The sequence below is a fragment of the Mixophyes fleayi genome, chromosome 4 (assembly GCF_038048845.1).
Source record: "Mixophyes fleayi isolate aMixFle1 chromosome 4, aMixFle1.hap1, whole genome shotgun sequence".
Taxonomy (NCBI): domain Eukaryota; kingdom Metazoa; phylum Chordata; class Amphibia; order Anura; family Limnodynastidae; genus Mixophyes; species Mixophyes fleayi.
Window position 1 is genome coordinate 3,098,400 of NC_134405.1, and position 24,648 is coordinate 3,123,047.

General features: G+C 46.3%; 1 protein-coding gene across 1 annotated transcript; it reads right to left on the reverse strand.

The window, feature by feature from the left end:
- Window positions 1-13,065: 13,065 nt before the first annotated feature.
- On the reverse strand, window positions 13,066-16,434 carry LOC142149670 (E3 ubiquitin-protein ligase TRIM39-like). The gene has a single exon (XM_075204981.1). The coding sequence runs from the start codon at window positions 16,147-16,149 to the stop codon at window positions 14,590-14,592; it is 1,560 nt and encodes a 519-aa protein (XP_075061082.1). The 5' UTR covers window positions 16,150-16,434; the 3' UTR covers window positions 13,066-14,589.
- Window positions 16,435-24,648: the final 8,214 nt, after the last annotated feature.

The following is a 24,648-nucleotide window of genomic DNA, read 5'->3' on the forward strand; positions in this document are numbered from 1 at the left end:
GCTGGCAAAAATCCCGCCATTTTTAAGTAAGCTGTAAAGGTTAACGATGGTTTGGCATAAAGCCGGTTATGTAGTGTTATAGTTTTGGTGGGGAGGAAGGCACTGCGATCAGCGGCTGATATATACGGCTCTATCGTGATTGGACGCAGGTATCTGTCCCCTTACAAGGCAATCGGTTACTCTTGTCCCTTCCGTGGGGAGGGATCTCGCCCGGCTCAGTGAGGGAGGGGGAGTGAGTAGTAAGGTGAGTGCAGTTTACTCTGACGTCAGGTTAGGGCCGGCCAAGCAGTGGGGTTATGAGAGAAGTTGGTGGACTTAAGGCTATATTGCCATGTCCACGCTTGGTTAGGTATCGCTGGAGCTGATTCTCAGTGCCCTTTCTCCGCCACCAGGTTTAATTAGGTTATAATAAAAATATTTTTAGTGCCACTTTACTCAAGTCTCCGCGACTTTATTTTATATAAGTTGGTTATGTCATTAAAGGTATGGTGTAGGACGAAGAGCATACACTCATCGGGACTTTGTCCTGATTGTAGGGACCGGTGGGAGTTATGTCCCGCTTCACACTTCTCAAAAAGGGAGAGCTGTGTGCCCCTAACAGTAGTGCATGCACCATTGCCCGTGTATATGATGGGGATAGGAAGAGTTGGAGAGCAGCCAATCACCGTCTAAAATTATAGCCACGCTCCGAAGCATGCTGACCACGCCCACTGGCGGTGTGGCATGGAAACCCCTCTCTACAAATCCTGCATTTGCCCCTGTGGTGTGTTTGTATCAGTGTGTGAGAGTACTGTATGTGTACCAGTTTGTGATTCTATCAGAATGTTACTTTATCGGTGTGTGGTTGTACTGAATGTATGTATCAAACTGGGAAAGTACTGTGTGTATTAGTGTATCTGTGAAAGTCTGGGTGCACACTACAGAAAAATCCTCCAAATGTGATATTGTTAACGATTTTCCAACGACTGAAAAGAAGAAAAGTCTCGATCAGCAGCCGATCCATGTGTACACACTAGTAGAACTGACGGATAGCTTAAGCCCAAGGGTGATTATTAAATGTTGAGGTTGTATAACTATTTGGCCTTAATAAGCAGGGGGTGGTGATGTCTATATACAGGTCATATTGGGGGCAGACTATATAAGGGCAAGGAGGAATCATACAATTCTCTTGGGATCTAGACAAGCATAAGTAGACTCAGTATTTGTGTCCTTCTTATCCATGTATTTCCTCTGTTGCCTTTGTGATTATCCACTTTGTCTCCTGTACTTTCCTCCTTATCCCCCTGCTTCCCTTTCCCCTTCCTTGTGTGCGCTTTCTCCCTTTTCTCTACCTCGCCCTCTCTTCCAACCCACCTCCCCTCGCTGTTTCTCCCCGTCCTCTCCCACCTCCATTAGTTGTGCTGCCTTTGCGCCCCCCACCCCTCTTTTCTCCCACCTAATGGAGAGTGTTGAATATGTGGCCCTCCCCGGACGGGTGATGCATCCGCGCTTCGATTGGCAGAAGTTCTGTGCCCCCCTCCTAGTCCTGACAGGAGAGCGAGTGCCTGGACTAGTAGGCCTGTTAGTTGCACAGCATAAGTCCCACAGACATGCAGTGGCTGGGGGCAGTCCCCCCCCCTCAGCAGTCATACAGCATCAGTGAGTTTTAAATGGGTTCCTGGCCCTTACATGACAGGAGGGGCACAAGGCATACAAGGAGCACTAGGCTGCATGCATCCTATGCTGCTGGGGGGCAGGTGCACCCCCCCAGTGGCGCTATACCACCACTGATTATTCTGAGGACAGTAGGCCCCGTCAGGCACGTATTGCTGAGGGCTCACCTCAACAGTGTCCCCAAACTAGCAGAGGGGTTGTAGTGAGGGATAGGACCCGGTACAGCGATACTGCCAGGGACAGTAGTAGACCCCAACACCAACATTTTGCAGCATTGGATGTTAGGGAGGGTGCTAGGTCCCTGTGCTGCAAATGGCCAACAGGTAGTAATGTGGACACCCTCCCTCTGATGGATGATCATATAGTAGCCCCTACACCTAGCACAGTTCACACCAGTCAGATTCCCAGGTCCCCCAGTGCTGCCCGCATGATAGAGACATCGGCAGGGGCACCTGGGTAGGGTGCACAGGTAGGGTCGCAGACTCATGGTTCTTGCAGCGGGTCACAGAGCTGGGCCTCTAGTGTCCGGTATGTGCTGGTTGTAGAAAACGGTCTGGCGGTTGTCCCTGTCCCACTTATGTATGGCATGTGAAGCCAGAGTAAGGAGCCTCGTCCTTGGTTCCTGCCATGTTGTGCAAGCATCGGTCTGCCGGGCAGGAGTGGCTCGCTTTCTGGGATGCAGTTACTGGTGGTAGTTGAGATTGGTACAACCAGATGCATGGCTTTGTGTGGGCTGGCTATAACGCTGGTAAGTCCATGGTGTTGATGTCCATCACCCTGGTGGGGATCTCCTTCTCCCATTTGTACGGATTGCTGGATGTGACAGGAGATCTTTGATCTCTAGGGTGCTGTGCGGCTGGGCACAAAAGTGCTAAATAGTTCCTCATGGCAGGCAATCTATAAGTCCAGAGATCTTGGTTAGCTTGCTATCACCGCTTGCTGGAGCAGCTCAAGATCCCTATGAAAGTAGTTTATTTGGCACCAACTTTGTAATGTTGTTCTTTGGCATATTTTGAGTGAGTGTACAACTTGTACTAAAAACTGTTTTTCTTAAATAAAAATAATCAAACCAAACAGTAAATCCTTTAGTCAATGTCACTACGTGCTATGTACACTAATCTTATGTCACATAAAGCAGCTCCGACATGGAGTAGAAGACCCCCGCAGACCACATTCTCACATGTCACACAGAGCGTCCCGGCGCTCAATGATCAGTTCACCATCTTTTGGGACAACCCTAATCTGGAAGTAATGGGAGGTGCGACAGGACAATGGAGAGGTTGGGGGGGGGGGGGGGGGGTCTGTGCTCTCCCTTCTGCCACATGTCAGACCAGGATGCGTGTAACGGATATTTCATTAGTGTTGCCTGTCCTGGTGGGAACAGCCAATTATGACCAAGAGAATAGTACATAGTTTGAACCCTGATCACTGGAGTTCACAATCTATAATCCTGTGTGATTTACCACCAATAAGTAACCAGGAGGAAACAGCCACACTGGAAGCAGGATCACTGACCTAATAATACCATCTGTCTATCAACCTAGAATCCTGGATAATTTTTTAATCCACTAGTATTTGTTGAATCAGGTTCCTCCCTCCAGTAGCAGAGAAAATGGATATAAATGAATATACATTTCAGTAGTAATATGCTGCATGTCAGGGAGACAGAATTACCGTCGTATTATAGATTCATGTCATAAATAACCTCTAGCTAGGTTAGGTTATGTTGGCACCTTTCCCTTAGTCCTCAGTTAGCCCCTGTTCTGTATACTGTACATTATAGGTAGGTGACCTGTGACTGTCTGGTGTAGGTCATGTTGGCTCCTCTCCCTCAGTCCTCAGTTAGCTCCTGTTCTGTATACTGTACATTATAGGTAGCTGACCTGTGACTGTCTGGTGTAGGTCATGTTGGCACCTCTCCCTCAGTCCTCAGTTAGCCCCTGTTCTGTACATTATAGGTAGGTGATCTGTGACTCTCTGGTGTAGGTCATGTTGGGACCGCACCCTCAGTCCTCAGTTAGCCCCTCTTCTGTATACTGTACATTATAGGTAGGTGACCTGTGACTGTCTGGTGTAGGTCATGTTGGCACCTCTCCCTCAGTCCTCAGTTAGCCCCTGTTCTGTATACTGTACATTATAGGTAGGTGACCTGTGACTGTCTGGTGTAGGTCATGTTGGCACCTCTCCCTCAGTCCTCAGTTAGCCCCTGTTCTGTATACTGTACATTATAGGTAGGTGACCTGTGACTGTCTGGTGTAGGTCATGTTGGCACCTCGCCCTCAGTTAGCCCCTGTTCTGTATACTGTACATTATAGGTAGGTGACCTGTGACTGTCTGGTATAGGTCATAATGGCACCTCACCCTCAGTCCTTAGTTAGCCCCTGTTCTGTATACTGTACATTATAGGAAGGTGATCTGTGACTCTCTGGTTTAGGTCATGTTGGAACCTCACCCACAGTCCTGAGTTAGCCCCTGTTCTCTATACTGTACATTATAGGTAGATGACCTGTGATTGTCTGGTGTAGGTCATGTTGGCTCCTCTCCCTCAGTCCTCAGTTAGCCCCTGTTCTGTATACTGTACATTATAGGTAGGTGACCTGTGACTGTCTCGTGTAGGTCATGTTGGCACCTCTCCCTCAGTCCTCAGTTAGCCCCTGTTCTGTATACTGTACATTATAGGTAGATGACCTGTGACTGTCTAGTGTAGGTCATGTTGGCACCTCTCCCTCAGTCCTGAGTTAGCCCCTGTTCTCTATACTGTACATTATAGGTAGGTGACCTGTGACTGTCTGGTGTAGGTCATGTTGGCTCCTCTCCCTCAGTCCTCAGTTAGCCCCTGTTCTGTATACTGTACATTATAGGTAGGTGACCTGTGACTGTCTGGTGTAGGTCATGTTGGCACCTTTCCCTCAGTCCTCAGTTAGCCCCTGTTCTGTATACTGTTCATTATAGGTAGGTGACCTGTGACTGTCTGGTGTAGGTCATGTTGGCACCTCTCCCTCAGTCCTCAGTTAGCCCCTGTTCTGTATACTGTTCATTATAGGTAGATGACCTGTGACTGTCTGGTGTAGGTCATGTTGGCACCTCTCCCTCAGTCCTCAGTTAGCTCCTCTTCTGTATACTGTACATTATAGGTAGGTGACTTGTCACTGTGTGCTAGAGGTCATGTTGGCACCCAATCTTCAGTTCTGAATTAGCCCCTCTTCTGTATACTAAGTGACTTCTGGCAAATGGGCAAATGCAATTTACCATCTTCGAGGCAGAATGATTCATGAGAACTGACCTACCGATCTCAGTGTTCCTAGACTAACAATTTGGGGGGATAATATTACCCCTTCATGTAACCTTCATAGTCCCTCCTGGAACCTCTCCTCAAAGTGGGAAACGTTCTCGACTATTATGAAGAATCTGCTCTTCCCACCCATCTTTTTGCAGTTATTAGAATTAATCCCCCAGAAGTATATAGAGACAAGTACAGCGGTCACTGACACAGAGCCCCCTATTGGCGGTATTGTATATAGCCAGACACCAGGACACACCTAGAGAAAGATACAGCGGTCACTGACACAGAGCCCCCTACTGGCAGTATTGTATATAACCAGACACCAGGACACACCTAGAGAAAGGTACAGCGGTCACTGACACAGAGCCCCCTACTGGCAGTATTGTATATAACCAGACACCAGGACACACCTAGAGACAGGTACAGCGGTCACTGACACAGTGCCCCCTGCTGGCGGTATTGTATAAAGCCAGACACCAGGACACACCTAAAGAAAGGTACAGCGGTCACTGACACAGTGCCCCCTGCTGGCGGTATTGTATATACCCAGACACCAGGACACACCTAGAGAAAAGTACAACGGTCACTAAAACAGTGCCCCCTGCTGGCGGTATTGTATATAACCAGACACCAGGACACACCTAGAGAAAAGTACAGCGGTCACTGACACAGAGCCTGCTTGCTGGCGGTATTGTATATAGCCAGACACCAGGACACACCTAGAGACAGGGGTGCGGGTCATGGAAAATCGTGAAGTTTTGGCAATGCCCTGTGACAAAAGCGTTGCTTTTTATCGCAGGGGGTGGGGCCAAATGACATGATTGACCACAAATCACGCCACTGAGGCTCCCATTCTGCCCACTTCACTTGGAAGTGGGCAGGATGTGGAACAATTGCCTGCTCTCCTGGGAGCCCGAGAGACCTACCCAGAATTCGGTAGTCTCCTGGACATACCGGCAAGTATCATATTATGTCTTGCTGGGCATTATTACTAACCACAGTACATCTTGCTGGGCATTATTACTGATCATGTGACATCTTACTGGGCATTATTACTCAACACATGACATCATGCTGGGCATTATTACTCACCATGTGGCATCTTGCTGGGCATATTGCCATGCTTACCCAGTGGTAAAAAATTATTGAAAACAACAGCAACAAAACCCATTAGCTGAATAGCCGACCCATCTATTCCTCTTAATACAAGTTACTATTTTATAATGTAAATGCTTTAATAATGCTTCATTCGTTGTATATAAAAGCAATGTAAGGAGTCAGAATCTTGTTGGCATTGCCATATTATAGAAGAGGGTCCTGGCATCTCCAACTTCTTTGTCTTTTTTAGACATTTCCTGGGAAGTTGGTCCCTTTCCACATTATTCACCTTCCATCTCTTCCACCAAGGTCCTGTATGACTCGCCATTGTTTTTTTTTGTGTAAATCTCTTTTTTATTGAAAGATTGAACAGCTTTTACAAACATATCTATTTTGCATAGAACAATGCATTAAGGATATTCAAAAATGTTACGTAAAGACACATATACATGAACACGTTTCAACAGTAGTTCAGCATAAAAATAAAGTACCATTTAGTATTCAATAATACATCATGTAGGGGATGGGGGAAAGACAAAGAGGGATAGAGAGAGGGAGAGAAAGGTAGAGCGGGAGGGGGGGGGAGAGAGTAAGGGGGGTTCATTTATTCCACTGAGAATAAAGTGGTGAATCCTTGAATTCGAGCCACTCAAACCATATGTAATGATATTCCCTGTATTTGTCCTTTGAGGAATAGAGTATGTCGTCCATTATTCTATAGGATTCTATTCGGGCAAACCACTCTCTAATGGTAGGGATATTCGGGGATCTCCAATGTACTGGAATCACGGCCTTTGCCGCGTTGCTAAGGTTTTTAATTGTTGATTTTTTGTATTTAGAGATTGTCATTTTATTATAATTCAATAACCAGTATTTGGGGCAATTAGGTGGCTCAACGCCCGTAATTTCTTTAGTAATTAGAAGGACTGCATCCCAAAAAGTTCTAAGAGCTATGCATTCCCACCATACATGTAACGGAGTGCCCGGCGCCGACATACATCGCCAGCACACGTTCGACATCCCAGGAACCATCCTAGCCAGCAAGCTAGGACATCTATACCATCTAGTCATCACCTTATACTGTGTTTCCACCACCCGTATACTGACCGAGCTCGACTGGGTGCGTAAGAAGATATCTTTCCAATCTTGTTCAGATATCGAGCAAGTCAGCTCCCTCTCCCAGTGTCGTATGAAGGTGGGTTGTTTATTAAAGGTGTTTTCAATGAGATTACTATAGATGAGAGATAGAGTATGTCTAGGATATAGCGGAGAGGTACATAAAGATTCAAACTGTGTAAGCGGCCGCCCCACAGACTCCCGTACCTCCAAGGATCCGAGAAAATGGCGGAGCTGTATGTATCTCCAAATCTCCGCATTCGGAAGTTTCCATTTAGATTGGAGATCGGCGAAAGGTAAGGCCCCAGACGCGTCCACCAGCTGGCCAACCCTGCGGAGCCCCGCCCCAATCCAATGTCTGAACGTCTGTCTAGCAAGTCCTGGGGGAAACCCCGGGTTGTCAAATATCGGGGTCAAAGGCGAGTGTCGTGAGGAAATGTGGGGAACCGAGCGCAATCTGGCCCATCTAGCCAGAGTTGGTGTAACAGTCGGGTGAATGACTTTAGGGAGTGGGTGCAGCCATGTTGAAAATTGAAGTGCCTTGCCTACAACGTAGCTCTCTATCCAGACCCACTGTTTGTCCAGTCTCTGTCTCGTCCAGTCCACCACCCTATTTAACATAGCCGCATCGTAATATAATGCAAAGTTGGGGAGTTGTAGTCCCCCAGCGTGCTTGCGCATATAAAGTGTATCATGTTTAAACCGGGGGCGTCTACCCTTCCACACAAAATCTCTGACTGCTTTATGTAGCGTCTTAAACCAATAAGTGGGGAGGTGTATGGGGAGCGTTTGAAGCAAGTAGAGGATCCGTGGTAATACATTCATTTTAACCACATTGACTCTGCCTATCAGGGAAAAGCCTTTTGGGCACCAGTTTCTCAAGTCCCTACAAATTGAGCTTGTGATAGGAGTAAAATTGTCTTCAAAAATCTTTGTGTTGTCTTTGTTGATAAACACCCCCAAATATTTAAGTCGTGATGGATGCCACGTGAATGAGAATGCTGGCTTCAGGCCTTCAACTACTGCCTCGGGCGCAGAGATGTTGAGAGCTACCGATTTTGAGTAGTTAATTTTAAAGCCAGAAGCTCACCATATTGCTGAAATTCTGATAGTAAATTAGGGATCGAAACCACAGGGTTAGTGAGGATTGCCAGGAGGTCATCCGCGAAGAGGGCCAATTTAAAGCTTTTGTCCTCCATCTGTAGACCAGAGATATCAGGGTTTGCCCAGATAGAGCGGGCCAATGCTTCCATACACAAGATAAAGATCAGAGGAGACAGAGGGCATCCCTGTCTGGTACCGTTAGATATGATAATGGGTTCTGATAGTTCCCCATTTACTCTGACCCTTGCAGTTGGCTGCGTATACAAGGCGGCAATTCGAGCCATACTCCGAGGGCCTAAGCCCATGTGACTAAGTACCCCTTTCATAAATTCCCAATCTACTCTGTCAAATGCCTTTTCGGCATCTGTGGATAGTAAAACTGTTGGGATATTGGCAGTATGCGCATATTGTACTAAATTGATTATCTTAGTGGTGTTGTCCCTCGCCTCCCTCCCTGGAACAAACCCCACCTGGTCAGAGTGGATGATTTGGGTCAAATATGGTTTTAATCTATTTGCTATCAGCTTAGCGTAAAGCTTAATGTCCCCATTAAGTAGAGAGATGGGCCTATAACTAGCACATGAAGCTGGATCTTTCCCTTCTTTTGGCAATACGGTAATCTGAGCAGCTAGCGTTTGAGGGGAAAAGTGTTTCTGGGCAGAAATAGAGTTAAAGGCCTGTAGCAAGAGAGGGGCTAGCTGTGCTTTGAAAGTTTTGTAGTAAAGAATGGTGAAACCATCCGGCCCCGGGCTTTTCCCTGATGGTGTCGTCTTGATCGCCTCTTCCAGTTCCTCGATCTTAAAGGGTTCTTCTAATAATTGTACGGCATCCTCATCTAATGTGGGAAAATCTATGCGCTTAAGGTATTCTGCTATGCGAGCCTGTTTGGTCGGGTGGTTAGCTGTGTTCAGCGTGTCGAACAAATTGTAAAGCTTAGTGTAATAGGTCTGGAATGCCCCAGCAATATCAGTGGTGTGAACTAGTGGGGACCCTGCGTCTGTCTTAATCTGAGGAATATATAGTTGGGCTCTCTGTTTGCGCAGAGCACGAGCCAGAAGCTTCCCTGGTTTATCTCCCCACTGATAAAACTGGTTCTGACATCTACGTAGGTCATGTTTAATTTTATCTGACATTAATTGGTTCAAAGTCTTCCTGGTTTCTGTCAATTCTGTCATAACAGAGGGATCTAAGAAAGATTTGTGTCGCATTTCTAGTGTCTTGATTTTTTCTAGGAGTGAGTCCCTATATGCTATTCTTTCTCGCTTTCTGATCGCACCCATTTGGATAAGTTTACCTCGTATAACGCATTTATGAGCTTCCCATAAAGATATCTTCGAAATGTCAGGGGTGTCATTAGTCTGGACATAGTCCGTAATGGCCTCTTCTATCACTGTCTTGTTATGCGCTTCCTGGATTAAGAGCTCGTTTAGCCTCCAGGTGAAAGGTCTACTACCTGTTCTGGAAATAGAGAGCGTCAGATACACCGGCGCATGGTCAGACCATGTAATCTGGCCTATAGCTACTTCTGATATCAGGGGCAAATGGTTGTGAGTGAGAAAGAAATAGTCCAGTCTCGAATATGTATTATGTGGGTGCGAGAAGAAAGTATAGTCACGGTCTGTGGGATGTTTAAGACGCCATGCGTCGACCAGCTGGTGTTCGTGCAAAGTACGTCTCACCCTTCGATACAGCTTACCGGCCAATCTAGCAGATCCTGAAGATGAGTCCGTCGGTGGATGCAGAACCCAGTTGAAATCTCCGCCTGTTATGGTGATGCCCTTCTTTATCGGTTCCACTTTATCCAGAAGCTTTTCTAGAAATACAGGTTGATTAGAATTCGGACCATAGATGTTAACAAACGTATACATTTGGGAGGAGATTGTACATGTCACTGCCAAACCTCTGCCTTCTTGATCTCAACCCAGGCCCCTGCCCAGCAGAGAGGCGCAGAACCTACACTACACATATGTACTAACAAATCTAATTTGGTGAAACATTAAGCATGAACACATAGCTTATCAAAAATACTTGAACAATATAACAGTAGAAAACTTTAGAGAACTTTTAGAAAAATGATGATGGGCTAAACAGATCTATAATGGACACCAGCAGTTTAGAATAGCACATTAGGGATGAAGAATATTAAATAGACAAAAATAAAATAAGGATATTAAGGATATTCTCGCCCAAGGAAAACAATCTACAATAGAAGGCCTTCAACAGGGTCTTAGGAGAGGTCTTCCTCCGAGGAGTGGATATTCGCACTCAGTTGTGCATAATCAAGTGTTCCCTTGTGCCTGCTGATTCAAACGCTTTTGCGGTGACCGTTTAGATCTACTTGAAAGTTGGAATCTATCGTCGTGTTGTGCCTCCATTACCGGGTATAGACGTTGATGGGACTCCTGCCATTCGGCTAGAGCAATTAGTGGAATGCTCAAAGTGGAGCAGAAGTCCGGCAAGTCCGGCGGAATCCTGAGGACTGCTGACTTTCCCTCATGTGTAACTTGCAGTTGGAGCGGAAAGCCCCATCTGTACTTAATTGATTTTTTCCGGAGCTCCTCCGTGAGGGGTTTAAGCTGCCTCCGAAATTGTAGAGTTTGCCAGGAGAGGTCTTGGAATATGTGGATTTCCTGACCGTTGAACTCCAATCCTTGGAGACCCCTTAGCTTGCGTACAATCTCATCCTTCTGCGTGTAGTAATGGAGTCGGCATATAACATCTCTAGGCCTTTCCGTTGGGGCCCCCCTTGGGCGTAGTGCCCTATGCGCTCTGTCAAATACAATTGTATTGTCTGATGGTAATTCCAGAACCTCATTGAACACCTTTGTCAAAGCGTCTATCAGGCCCTGTGGGGGGACATCCTCCGGCAAACCCCGTATTCGTAAGTTGTTCCGACGACCCCGATTATCTAAATCATCTATCTTTTGCTGGAATCCTTGCAGAGCCTTAGCTTGTTCCGCCACTGTCTTTTCTAGAGCTGTAACACGTTCATCTCCCTTTTCCTTGTGTTCTTCAAGGGCCACCAGGCGATGGCCAAGGTGGGCGATGTCTGCTTGCAGTGTGGCCACTTCTTGGTGGACAATCTCTTGCAATTTTGCTTCCAGCGCTTCAAAATATTTTTTGGAGGGTAGCTCTTGCTTAGTCGGGAGGGACTTAAGCATTTGTAGGACCTGTGACAGATCCTGTTGTTCTGCTACCCCAGTCCCCTTCTGACGGTTTGTGTCATCCTGGCGTGTGTCAGGCGATGTTGAGCCAGAAGCAGCAGAAGGAGATGTCATCTCTGGTTCTTCCACGGCCACAGGAATTTGTAAATATGAGCGAAGATCGGAACGTTGAGGGGTCTCCTGGGGTTTTTTATGGTTTTTCTTGGCCGAGCTTTTTCGGTCTTTGCCCATCAAGGCGATCCTAAGCGTGTTCAGCGACTTGTTCAAAGTATAATAATCATTGCAGGTAGTACATACTGTTGTGGTAAGATTGCCGCTATCTACGTCTCCTCATGATTGGTCTAGGCAGCCATCCCGCAGAACGCGGCCCGCAGTCTGTTTAAAGGAATATTACAGTGTGTCCAGTGCGCCCCTGTCTGGCCAAAGAGCTAACTTCCATATAACAGACTTGAAGAATTTATGTACTTGTAGATTTTGGATGGGTAATGTAGTAACGGAAAACTGCCACCAGATGTCAGTGTTGCTACATCAGAGTAAATGTTTCCACTGAGAGAGGCCTGTTTGCAGGTGAATCTATTCTTTCTGTGGATCTGTATTTCAAAGCTGCTATCTGTGGAGGACTAACCTCCCTCAGCCAGACAGTATAGATAATTAGTTAACTTGTACCTTGAGGCCAAAGTGACAGCATCTGGAATCAAATTCTGGTCTGTGTTGTGGCAGGTGCTGAGGCGCTAGCAGGCAGATGGCTTGGTTTGCCCCGCTGGATCAGAAGAACCGACAGACCCTGGCACTCCCGGCAGCGCCACCGCGACCACCCACAGCCTCACCTCCGTGTTTCAGGGCAGCGCTGGAGGATCCCTCCTTCTGCTTACAAATATCGGCAGCTGCGCCTGCAGGGCTGTCCCGCCGAGAAGGACTCCGCCTGGACCCCCGACAAACCGGAGCTGCTGGACACCCGCCGGAGAGGTAAGCCTTGGCTAGGTTTGCTGGTGGTGATCCGTCTTCAGAAGACACGAGGAGGGTTAGGCCGCACTCCCGGGTATCAGATGTAGGGCAGAGCCTCGGGTGTTTGAGGGCTCAGATTGTCGCTTGGATGCACCGTGGAACAATTCCGCCCACGTGTGAATTGTGAGCGCACCCCTGTATTGGATATTGAGGGGTTTTATGTGGTTTGGAGCAGGAGCTCACTCCTAACGCGTCTGACTCGAATGGCTGCCAAGCCACGCGAGTGACTCGCAATTGTTTTAGCCGCTCGTCTCAGGGACTTCCACTTTCTTTCCAGGTACATGGTTGCTGTCTTTGTAGGTTTATTTATATCTCTGTGTGGGTGACTATGTGTATTTAATTCCAGTACTGGATCCCATATCTTTGTGGTATATATGCGATAGAGTGATTCTTCACACTGTTTTAATACTGTGTAGTGTTTTTTGGCTTATATCATATTCAGGTGTTGAATTTATATAAATATTTTTGTATATTATTGTCCAGTGCCTCTCCTTATTTCTCAAGAGAACACCTGTATGAATAAGGACTACCTTTTGTGCTCATTTAGCAGCGCAACCCATATCTTCTGTTTGTTTGTGTTTATGACTATATGTATGAGCCTCCCTGGGCTTCGTAAATTCACAAAGAATCACGGAGCATACGCTAGATAAAATGTATTTAATCTGAAAGATGTTTCCAAGGCTTAATTACACAAAAAATTAATAACAAGACATACAATTATTTGCACAAGTAGTTTTAGAAAATAAAATAGGAAAAAAACCAGAGTACTACTTACTAGGTAACATTTGGTGTGTGAGGGAACACATCTGAGAAATATGAGACATTTCAGTCTTGATAGACCACCTCATGAAAATGCACAATCTGATGTCTAAAGCAGAAGATTTAAAACCTTTTTTCAACATAGCTTTCACCCCCCACCTTTGGAGTTTAGCTGTCAATAAAGACAAATTGATCTCCCAAATGTCACAGGGATTTCGTAGTAAGCTAGGGATGTCCTGAGCTCTGGAGTGTTCACAGGACCCGATTTCTCACTTCTGCTCGTTTTGCTTAAGTGGCTAAATGGTTTACAACTTTGGGGCTTCAAACTCCTCCAAGATCCTTATCTATCCTTGGTCTGGCTAATTTCAATAGATTATTGACACTTGCATAGGTTTCAGACTCATGTCATTTAGCAAAGCACACGTTGAGATTACATTACAAGGTTACATACAATAAACATTGTCATACATGAATTCAACAGAAAATAACAATCAGTCATTAGATATACTACATAATCGTCACACCCTGCTTTAGACTGATTTGTCACTTAGAAAAGATATCTCTACTTGATTAAAATATATATTTTATATGTTACTTGGTATTATCGGTCGGTTAGATACATTCTCTAGTAAAGTCTATCTAACACCTGTTATGACCTCTCCGTTTACACACAGCTGCCATAGTAAACCCTTTATTCTGCGGGAAAAAGAGTATACGGGGCCCACACTCATTCTCCCTACAACACCTGGCACTATTGTCACTTTCAGTCTAAGCCCATATTAAGTTCTGCCAGTTACTGTCTCCTATCATGTACATAGTGACACCATCCAGCACAGTGCACATAATATCCTCTGATTGCTATATGTACAATGCTCCTTCTTTATAATGGCAGCTTAATCAAAGGACAGAGCTGGTGTCATAGGGGGAATATAATATCATTACTACAATGTAAAGTACTCTTATGTTTGCTGAGATAGTATCTGGTGGTAGGTGTGGGTGGTGTTATATAGGGGGTGGTATAAAGAGGGAACGCTGTATAACAAGTATTATTATAATAAAGGGTTAATATTAACTATGCTTTGTAACCGATCTTGTGTTATCTTTTGTTATGTAAGAAACAGCCATGAAATTTCCAAGTAGGCGTGGATTTACAGAGACAACATCCTCTGCACAACAGCCAATAGGAACCAGGATAGCGCTGACAACAGTAATAAGGTCTACACTGAAAAACAAACAGTTATTTCAGCCAATCACAGTTATCAGTGACTCAGAGTTGGAGAAAACTTACATAAATCACCCAACACCTGGGGCAATACAGGAGGGGCTCAGATGTAGCTCCACCCACTGCTTCATTATATTGCCTAAATGTTGTCACCAGTCTCTGGGCAGATTTATCCCAGCTCCTGATCACCCAGATATCTTTACACAGCCTTCATGTACATATAATACAGCATGAAGGGGCTCAGTGAAGGTGGCAGTGAAGGTGTGTAAGTGTTTGCTCGGGACACACAGAGAATAGAAGGACAGCTGTCCAGCCTCATAATCTAGACATATCCCTAGTCTATCATAAGGAATATTATCAGGTAACTGGATCCCTTTATTGTCATGTTTCACTGCATACTCATTATTAAACCTCCTCAAACACCAGGACTTATTGTTATGTCCAATGACTGACTGATCTCCTCTCCTGTCTGTACTGGGATAACACATCCCTACCCTCCACAACCCTGATTTACTGACGTCCACTTCCCAGTAATGTCGCCCTGAGGAAAATCTCCTGGTGCTTATTACCTGAGGATAAACCTGAAATCTCTCTGGTGTTAATGGACGATTCTGGACTATATCTGACCTGGCTGCAGTTTTCCTGTCATCTGATATATGTATATAATTACTAGCTGTGTTTACATCCAGTAATATACTTGTAGCTTCCTGCACATAGAAGTATACATTTATACCTGTTATTATATCAGATAATGTGTGTAATTTCTCTGATATGAGACCCACATCCAGATCTCTTACACCATGGACCTGGTTATAATGTCTCTTTCTGCCCTCAATGTCACACAAGTCATCTGTGTCTGGTTCCTGTAAGACAGTCACTGGATCAGACATATTACACATCTCCTCAATGTGACGCATCTTCCTGGACAGCTCGTCCTTCTTTATTTCCAGCTGCTGGATCAGATCAGAGACTGAGAGTGAAACGCTCTCTTCCTGCCTGGAGATCTCAATCAGGACTCTCTTCTCTAGGTCTTCCAGCTCTCTCTTGATGTCTCTAAACAGGACAGTGACTCTCTCTCTCTCACCAGCTGCTTTTTCCTGATCTTCTCTCCTGCGCTCCTGCAGTCTCTGGACTCTTTTCTCAGTCTCCTCTCTCTTTGTGGTCAGTTTCTGCAGAACATTTCTCAGTCTCTCCTTCTTCTTCTTAGAGGCCTCATCCAGTGACTCCATCTGATGTCCTCTGTGCTCCCCAATCATACAGCAGGACACACAGATACAGGCAGAGTCCTCAGTGCAGTAATATTTGAAGATCTCCTTATGGACGGAGCATTTTCTGTTCTCCAGGGAAGTGTTGGGATCATATAAGATGTGTTCTGCTGACTTGCTGTGTACTCTCAGATGTTTGTCACACAAATAAGCTTCACAATGCAGACAGGATTTAGCAGCAGGTACATGAGAGTCCACACAGTAAGTGCAGAAGATCCCGGTCTCCTCCTGATCTGGCTGAGTAGACAGGAAGTTCCCCACTATGTTACACAGAGTTATGTTCCTCTGCAGTGCAGGACGTTTCTTGAACTCTGCTCTACATTCAGGACAGGTATAAACTCCAGAACCTTCCAGTGTATCCAGCACACGATCAATACAGACCCGGCAGAAGCTGTGTCCACATCTCAGTGTTACAGGATCTGTATAAATGTTCAGGCAGATGGAACAGTCCAGCTCCTTTCTCACTTTAGCAGACGCCATCGCTGACAACAGCAGAGAGAAATGAAAGTGAAAGTCTCTGACACTCAGACACCAGTGGGTGTGTTTCACAATTTCCACACAGGGCGAGGCTGAGCTATGGGCTCAGTAATAGTAAGGCTGGTACACACTACAGGAAAAATGTAACAATTAGCGATTTACTTTTTTGCTGTCCTGTGTACAGCAGTCTCTTTAGAGTGCCATAACGCACGGAAGGTGCATGCAGTCACAAGCTCCAAGACCGCCTGGACACTCTCAGGCCTGCAGGAAGCTCTGCTGCTGCCAGAGTCTCACCATACACACAGCACAATGGCCACCCCCCTCCCCCTTCCCTACATGCAAGCTGCCTGGGATCATTTGCATAACCTCTATGTCCTTAATCCTGTGTGCACTCACTGCTATAACGCTCTCCTCTGACTCTGCACCATGTCTGGAATGATTGCTACAGAAATGGCTAATTTGTGTCTTCTGAGACCCAGTTGTAGAAAGAAATCTGATCCCACACACTGTTCTGCTGGATGCATTGTGCCCAGCTTATAACAGACAGCTAGATATAAAGTCTGTGTCTACATCAGCTCCAGAAACCCCCCCCCCCCTTCTGCTAACTAAGTGCCCACCACAGTAGCACTGTCCTATACAGCAGCCGCGGCGCTGTATTGTATACAGCACCGCCGCGGACGCTTCCTTGACAGTGCCGCGGCTGCTGTATAGGACAGCGCTGCCGAAACGGAGCTGCAGCGCAGCTCTCTCGCATGGTTTTTTGGGTTTTTTTGGGGTCAGGGGGGGAAACCCTGACAATCCTGCGTGCGCTCCTGAAGGAGGAGATTTACCCTCTGGTTAAACCTCATTGACCCAGAGATGGGACATGTGCAAGCTGCTGACATGTCTGATACTCACACTTACAGCTGACATGTCTGATACTCACACTTACAGCTGACATGTCTGATACTCACACTTACAGCTGACATGTCTGATACTCACACTTACAGCTGACAGGTCTGATACTCACACTTACAGCTGACATGTCTGATACTCACACTTACAGCTGACAGGTCTGATACACTTACAGCTGACATGTCTGATACTCACACTTACAGCTGACATGTCTGATACTCACACTTACAGCTGACAGGTCTGATACTCACACTTACAGCTGACATGTCTGATACTCACACTTACAGCTGACAGGTCTGATACACTTACAGCTGACATGTCTGATACTCACACTTACAGCTGACAGGTCTGATACACTTACAGCTGACATGTCTGATACTCACACTTACAGCTGACATGTCTGATACTCACACTTACAGCTGACAGGTCTGATACTCACACTTACAGCTGACATGTCTGATACTCACACTTACAGCTGACAGGTCTGATACTCACACTTACAGCTGACATGTCTGATACTCACACTTACAGCTGACAGGTCTGATACTCACACTTACAGCTGGCAGGTCTGATACTCACACTTACAGCTGACAGGTCTGATACTCACACTTACAGCTGGCAGGTCTGATACTCACACTTACAGCTGACAGGTCTGATACTCACACTTACAGCTGACAGGTCTGATACTCACACTTACAGCTGACATGTCTGATACTCACACTTACAGCTGACAGGTCTGATACTCACACTTACAGCTGACATGTCTGATACTCACACTTACAGCTGACAGGTCTGATACTCACACTTACAGCTGGCAGGTCTGATACTCACACTTACAGCTGACAGGTCTGATACTCACACTTACAGCTGGCAGGTCTGATACTCACACTTACAGCTGACAGGTCTGATACTCACACTTACAGCTGACAGGTCTGATACTCACACTTACAGCTGACAGATTTGAGACTCAGCTGCAAAGAGCTTAACACCAGGGGCAAATGTATCAAGGTGCAATATTGCATTTCCAGAGATTTCCCCGGGCAAGTTAAAAATCAATCAAATTATTATTATTATTATTATTATTATTATTATTATTATTATTATTAAGGAAAAATGAAGACCCGAATGGGTTAAAATGCTTTTAAACGTCAGACTTGCAATTGCACCTCAGCATTTTACTGTAAGGGTTAAACTTTTCCCTGAAATGTGAAGGAGCCTGTGTTATGGGGGGGGGGGTGTTATGTGGGGGGAGGGGGTGTTATGTGGGGGGAGGTGGTGTTATGTGGGGGGAGGGGGTGTTATGTGGGGGGGGTGTTATGTGGGGGGAGGTGGTGTTATGTGGGGGGAGGGGGTGTTATGTAGGGGGGGGGTGTTATGTGGGGGGAGGTGGTGTTATGTGGGGGGGAGGGGGTGTTATGTGGGGGGGGGTGTTATGTGGGGGGAGGTGGTGTTATGTGGGGGGGAGGGGGTGTTATGTGGGGGGGGTGTTATGTGGGGGGAGGGGGTGTTATGTAGGGGGGGGGGGGGGGTTGTTGCTCATACAGAGAATAGATCACTGACAGTTTTTTTCTTCTCAGGATTTTGCAGAGGACAGAGCCGTGCAGAGAGAGTTTTATTCAATTACATGCTTTAATTTACACTTTTGACTGTTCTTGAAACCTTTAACTAGTTCCAGTGTATTGTCTTTTCCCCATTCATTCCTTTCTGTGGTGTCCTGTCAATGTTTCCTTGCCCTCAAACTTTCTAATTCCCATTCCCTTTTTCTGTCCTCTGCCCTTTTGGCTATTCCCCTTATTTTTTGCCCTGTCACCAGTCCTTAATCAACCATGCCCTGTCCACGCCGCAATGCCATTGCGCCGGCCGGGCTTCGGGAGTCTCCCCCTGCACGCATCCCCCCCCTCCTCCCTTCAGTTTCTACTGCCCCTAGACCAGGGCCGGGCTGGGCCGGGGGGCATCGGTCCCCCGGGCCGCTCAGAGTGACCGCTGTCATCAATGATGCGGCCGCATCGCGTGTCATGTGATGAGGCCGCCTGTGCGCCCCCTGGCTGCATGTTGTCAGCCCGCGCCTGCCCTAGACGTGGATGAGCAAATAGGAGGTTTATGGTGCCGGGCGGGGGATGTGCGATGCGTCGTTCCAGACCTCCATCCCCGGGCAGTGGCAGGGTTCGTTCACGCTCTGCCACTGCCAGACATGGCGGCCACCCCCTCGCTTCCCCGCATACCTTGGCGCCAGTAGTCAATGCGCTGGAGGTCCATGCGCGCACACCCACAGCCGCGATTAGCTGCAGTTCACCCGCTGCACCGTTTACCCAAGTGCCGCTGGTTAGTAGCAGAGCAGCCCCCACCCCCAGCCTCCCTGCACTAGCTGATGGCATGGCTAACACCCCAATGCCTATTCAGTCCCCACCCATGACATAGACAGTCCCTGCAGATGTGGATGGCAGTGATACAGCAGCAGTTACACCCATGGGCACAGCTATAGCTGCCATTAACCCCTCCAGTCAATTTGAGGAACGGGTTCAGAGTAGCTCCCCAGTAGGTAATCTCAGGGATAGTTTGGAACGAGATGTTGACCCCACATGATCTGTGAATCAGGCCCAGACACACGCGCTGATCCACTCAGACCGCAATTTGGACATGTCCCCTGTTTGACACAAACATCCACGATATTTCCAACAGCTCGTGCTGATACCACGCTAGCAATGACACAAAGTACTTCATCATCATAATCATCATCATCATTTATTTATATAGCGCCAACATATTCCGTAGCGCTTTACAATTGGGGACAAACATAGTAAACTAATAAACAACCTGGGTAAAACAGACAAAGAGGTGAGAAGGCTGCTCGCAAGCTTACAATCTAGTAATCTACTTCAGCCCCATCTGTCTCTTATCAGACTTCATTCTTTTCCCAGAATGTTATTCCCTCTACAGTCCCTACACTGGCCCCTCCTGAGCGTTCTTTTCCCCCACAGTCACAATTATTTCAGGGATTTCAGAATCCTTCACAGCAGCAGTGGTTTAACCAGTCTTTTCCTTCCAAGTCTGCTGCCCTTTACCCCTTTTCCCCTGCCCCTTTTATGCCCCAGGGTTATGCCCAAATGCAGCCTATGTGCCAATCTCAAAGCTTTCAGTATGGGGGGCAAACTCCTTTTCCTTACAATGTTCCCGGGTTTCGCAGCACAATCATTGCCTGCATCCTTCCAAGCGGGACAGGTACCCTATACAAGGGGCCCGGGCTTTCAGTCGCACATGGTTCCACAATTTCCCCGTAATTCAGGGGCTGGCCAAACCGTGTCACAGCCGCCTTTTCCCAATATGGCTTCCTTTACTATAGCTGCATTAGCCTCAACAAGGAATGAGCAGAGGGGGACGGACAGGTGTCAGTCCGGGGATTCATCTTTTATCAATGACCAACCTAATGCGGGTAGTGGTAGGCCAATGGTTATGGGTTTGATGGAAAACGATCATGCTAAAGTTACCTTATCTCCAGATGCAGAGGTCGGTGGGAATGATGCGGTTTCCAGCAGGCAGGATTTGGCGGCTGTTCTTGGTGATCAGGCTTTGGTGGCAGGAGTTTCAGAGGAAGTTGCAGGAACATCTGGTGTGCAGGCTCGTGGTGAGTATGGTGGGCCTGAACTCAGAATCCGAGGTGTTAAGCACGGATGAAGATTCCTCGGATTCGGGTCACGAGCATAAGAAATTCATGCGGCTTGAACACACACAATTGAGACGTGGTAAAAAGGGACGGAAGACCCACAAGACACAAAGTGTTCCCTCAGGTGAAGACATGGTCAGATGTGCTAACACGGCTATATTAAGGGGACTGCGTGACAGTGCACGACAGAAGATTAATCGAGGGGTTTATGTGGATGTTTTTAGTATTACGGATCAGTGAAAGGCTAAGCTGGCACAAGATGGGGGTATTGACGACGCTGTTAAATCTTATGACAACTGGACAGCGGGTTTTTTAGTTTTTGCTTCTGCATATTTGGTGACCAGACCTATTGAGCATCAGGACATTTTGAAGTACATGCATATGATCCACAAAATGTGGACAGCTTGTGGGGATAGGTTGTGGAGGTTATATGATGAGGAATTTCGTAAGAAATTAGATGGTGCGGCAAGTATCCCTTTCGGTTGTAAGGATGTTGAAATATGGTTGGCAGTACAGCAGTCCAGCCTGTCCAACCACTTCCCTCAAGGGCCCGCTAGGAATACGACATACAATAGAGGGGGCACATCCTTTCTTGGGAAAAATAAATGTTTCAACTTCAACAATTCCCAATGCAACAAGGGGCACCAATGCAGGTTCAGACATGCATGCCTGCGCTGTGGCAGCCGCCACCCAGCAAAGGATTGCCCCAGTGCCACTGCAGCACAACCCAATATTAGAGCACCTTCATCAGGTCCTACTAAGTAGAGGTCCTTCCCCAGTTTCAGTTGATTCAATGGCTAAGTGGTTGAATGTATACACGGACCGTTTTCTATCCGAATTTTTGTCCAGAGGTTTTAGGGAGAGGTATAAAATTCCAATTGAAGGTTCCCTGTGAGTTGTAGCTTCTAGGAATTTAAAGTCTGCTTATGAGCATCCAGAAATCCTTAAAGAGAAGATAAGAAGGTTCAATTAGGGCGCATTTGTGGTCCCTTTCCGTCTTTACCCATAGATAATTTGATTATATCACCCGTTGGTGTTGTTCCTAAAAAAGTGTCGGCCAAATTCAGATTCATACAACACCTTTCCTATCCAGACGGGAGCTCAGTTAATGATGCCCTTGATCCCCTACACTCTTCGGTTATTTACTTAGATTTCGAATTTGACCTTGGTTTAGTGTGGAAAGTTGGCTCTGGAACCCTTATGGCAAAAGTCGACATTGAATCTGCTTTTCGTCTTTTGCCATTACATCCTGAATCCTTTAGGTTTATGGGCTTTAGAACATCACAGGGTTTTTTTGTTGATAGATGTTTACCACGGGTTGTTCAATTTCCAGCGCATATTTCAAATGTTTTAGTTCCTTTTTACATTGGTGTATAGAGGTAGGGTCTAAGCAAGGTGGAGTCTCTCACTATCTTGACGACTTTCTGTTAGTAGGTCCCCCAAACTCACCCATTTGCGCTAATTTGTTGTCTGATACTAAGGCCCTATTTCATTGTTTTGGAGTCCCAGTTGCCCATAAGAAAACAGAAAGTCCTTCAATTTGTCTTTCTTTTTTGGGCATTGAAATTGACTCTGTGATGGGCTGCTGTCGTCTGCCCATTGATAAGGTTAATAAATTAAAATATCTCATAGGGGTGGTGTGTAGTGCTTCAAAGATTCCTCTTAAGAAAGCGCAAACTTTGCTGGGGTCTTTTAATTTTAATTGCCGTATTATCCCCATGGGTAGAATTTTTTGCCGAAAATTGCAGAGGGCGACAGCAGGGATTGCTGAGGCCCATTATCGGATCAGAATGTCGCAAGAGATTAAGGATGATTTGGTTATTTGGGAGAGTTTTTAGAGACATTTAACGGAATTCGTATTTGGCCTAGTTTACCCAAATCCAGTGCTGAGGTCAAAATGTTCACAGATGCTGCAGGCAGTGCAGGTTTTGGTGCTTATCTCGATGGTTCGTGGTGTGTGTCAAGGTGGCCACGGAGTTGATTTTGTAGGGTTTAACCAGTAATTTGTTGGTTTTTGAACTCTTTCCTATTGTTGTGGCCATGGAGTTATGGACTCCTCGATTGGAGAATCAAAGTTTGGGGGTTTTTTTTGGTGCGATAATTTAGGAGTTGTTCAAGCCATCAATCAACAGAGTGCGACTTCTAGCCCAGCAATTAGGTTAATCAGGCATCTTGTGTTACGCTGTCCTAAACATATCCGTTTTAGAGCCAGGCATGTTCCAGGTGCGGATAACTTTGTAGCTGACTCCCTATCCAGATTTTAATGGGGTAAGTTTAGGTCACTTGCTCCAATTGCTGACACTGATGGCACGCCTTGTCCTCATTATGTTTGGCAGATGGTCAAGCCGGCATAGAAGGCCTGGTGGAACAATCCTTGGCGCCATCTACATTAAGATCTTACAGGGCAGCATGGCGTGATTGGAAGCTGTTTTCAGACGAATCAGAGCGTCAGCAATTGGACCAAAATCGTCGGTTGCTTGACTACATTTGGCACAAGTACAGTTTCGGTGTCTCTAAGGCATCCATGACACTTACGTTATCGGGCATATCTTTTGTGTCTAAATTATGCGGGAGGGGTGACTTTACTAAGACTTTTATGGTAAGGAAAGCTTTGAAGGGTTGGGCGAGGACCAAACCTGTTGCCCCCGACACCAGACGCTCTATTGACGTAGTCATGTTGCATAAATTAATGGTTGTTGTTCAAGAGGTAACAGATTCTGACTTTGAAGGATTGCTTTTTAGGACTGCTTTTGCTGTTGCATTTGCTGGCGCTTTTAGAGTTGGGGAGTTAGTGGCGGTGTCTAAGATAACTTTTGATTCTGCTTTGCTAGCAAAGAACGTAGTGTTGCGAGAGGCATCCCTGTTGTGCAAGCTCCACAAATCCAAAACGGATCAATTTGGTAGGGGGCGTTGGGTTACGATGAGGGCTCACACTGATAGGACAGTTTGTCCAGTGGCTCTAGCCAGGTCGTTTGCACAGGTTAGGCCCCATGGGGGCACTGTCTGGCTGATACATATTGATGGGACGTCCCTTACAAAGTATCAATTTAAATTTATATTTAAGAAATGTGTGTCCAAAATGGGTCTGAACCAGGATGATTTTGGCACACATTCCTTTAGAATTGGTGCGGCCACCTCCGCGGCAGCAGAAGGGCCCTCTGTGGAGAGCATCAAGAGGCTGGGGGGTTGGAAATCCTCAGCTTTTAAGAAATATATTAAACCCACCAAATTATAATTTGCCCATCGGCGGGCAACCCAGGATTCGTCCGCCCGTCACTTTTGGCTGTGAGGGCATGAAGGGATTTCCAGAATTTTTCCTCTAAATGAGGGTTCTCATAGAACGGAGCACCTTCGAGGTTTTTAACGGTTTTTACCTTCTTTGGGTTGCCTCATCTTCCCTCTCCTCCCCTTCTTTCATGTCTCCTTACCTTACTTTATGTGTTATGATAAGAGGGGCTTGCGGGCAGGGATGCACCTCTTTCTGAATGACTATAATTTTATGGTTAAGTATTTATAGAATTGAAGGAATGCATGATTTGGCATCATGTATATTGATAGAGGCTTATTATTATCTGGTTTACAGATTACACCTTGAAACCTTTGCAAGTGTGGGTGGTCGGTCACTCTTTTGTGTATTGGGCGGCCAGACATCCAGCGGTTCAGGAACCGCCTACAAGTAATACACTGATGCAAGTACAATGGTTTGGTAGGCGGGGAATGTGCTGGGACACTGTTAGAGGGATGATCTCTGGTCTGATTGACAGTAAACAAGACCCTGATATTATTATTATCCATCTGGGGGGTAATGATCTGGGTAACGGAAAAACTGTTGACCTCATATGGAGAATTATCGCTGATTTACAATTTTTAGCACTCAGGTGGCCAAAAAATGAAGGTTTGCTGGTCTGATATTGTACCGCGTCTCCACTGGAGAGGGGATCGTGGAG

What these genes read in the sequence shown, in the direction of transcription:
- LOC142149670 (XM_075204981.1), bottom strand. Translation starts at nt 16,149, where the DNA reads ATGGCGTCTGCTAAAGTGAGAAAGGAGCTGGACTGTTCCATCTGCCTG.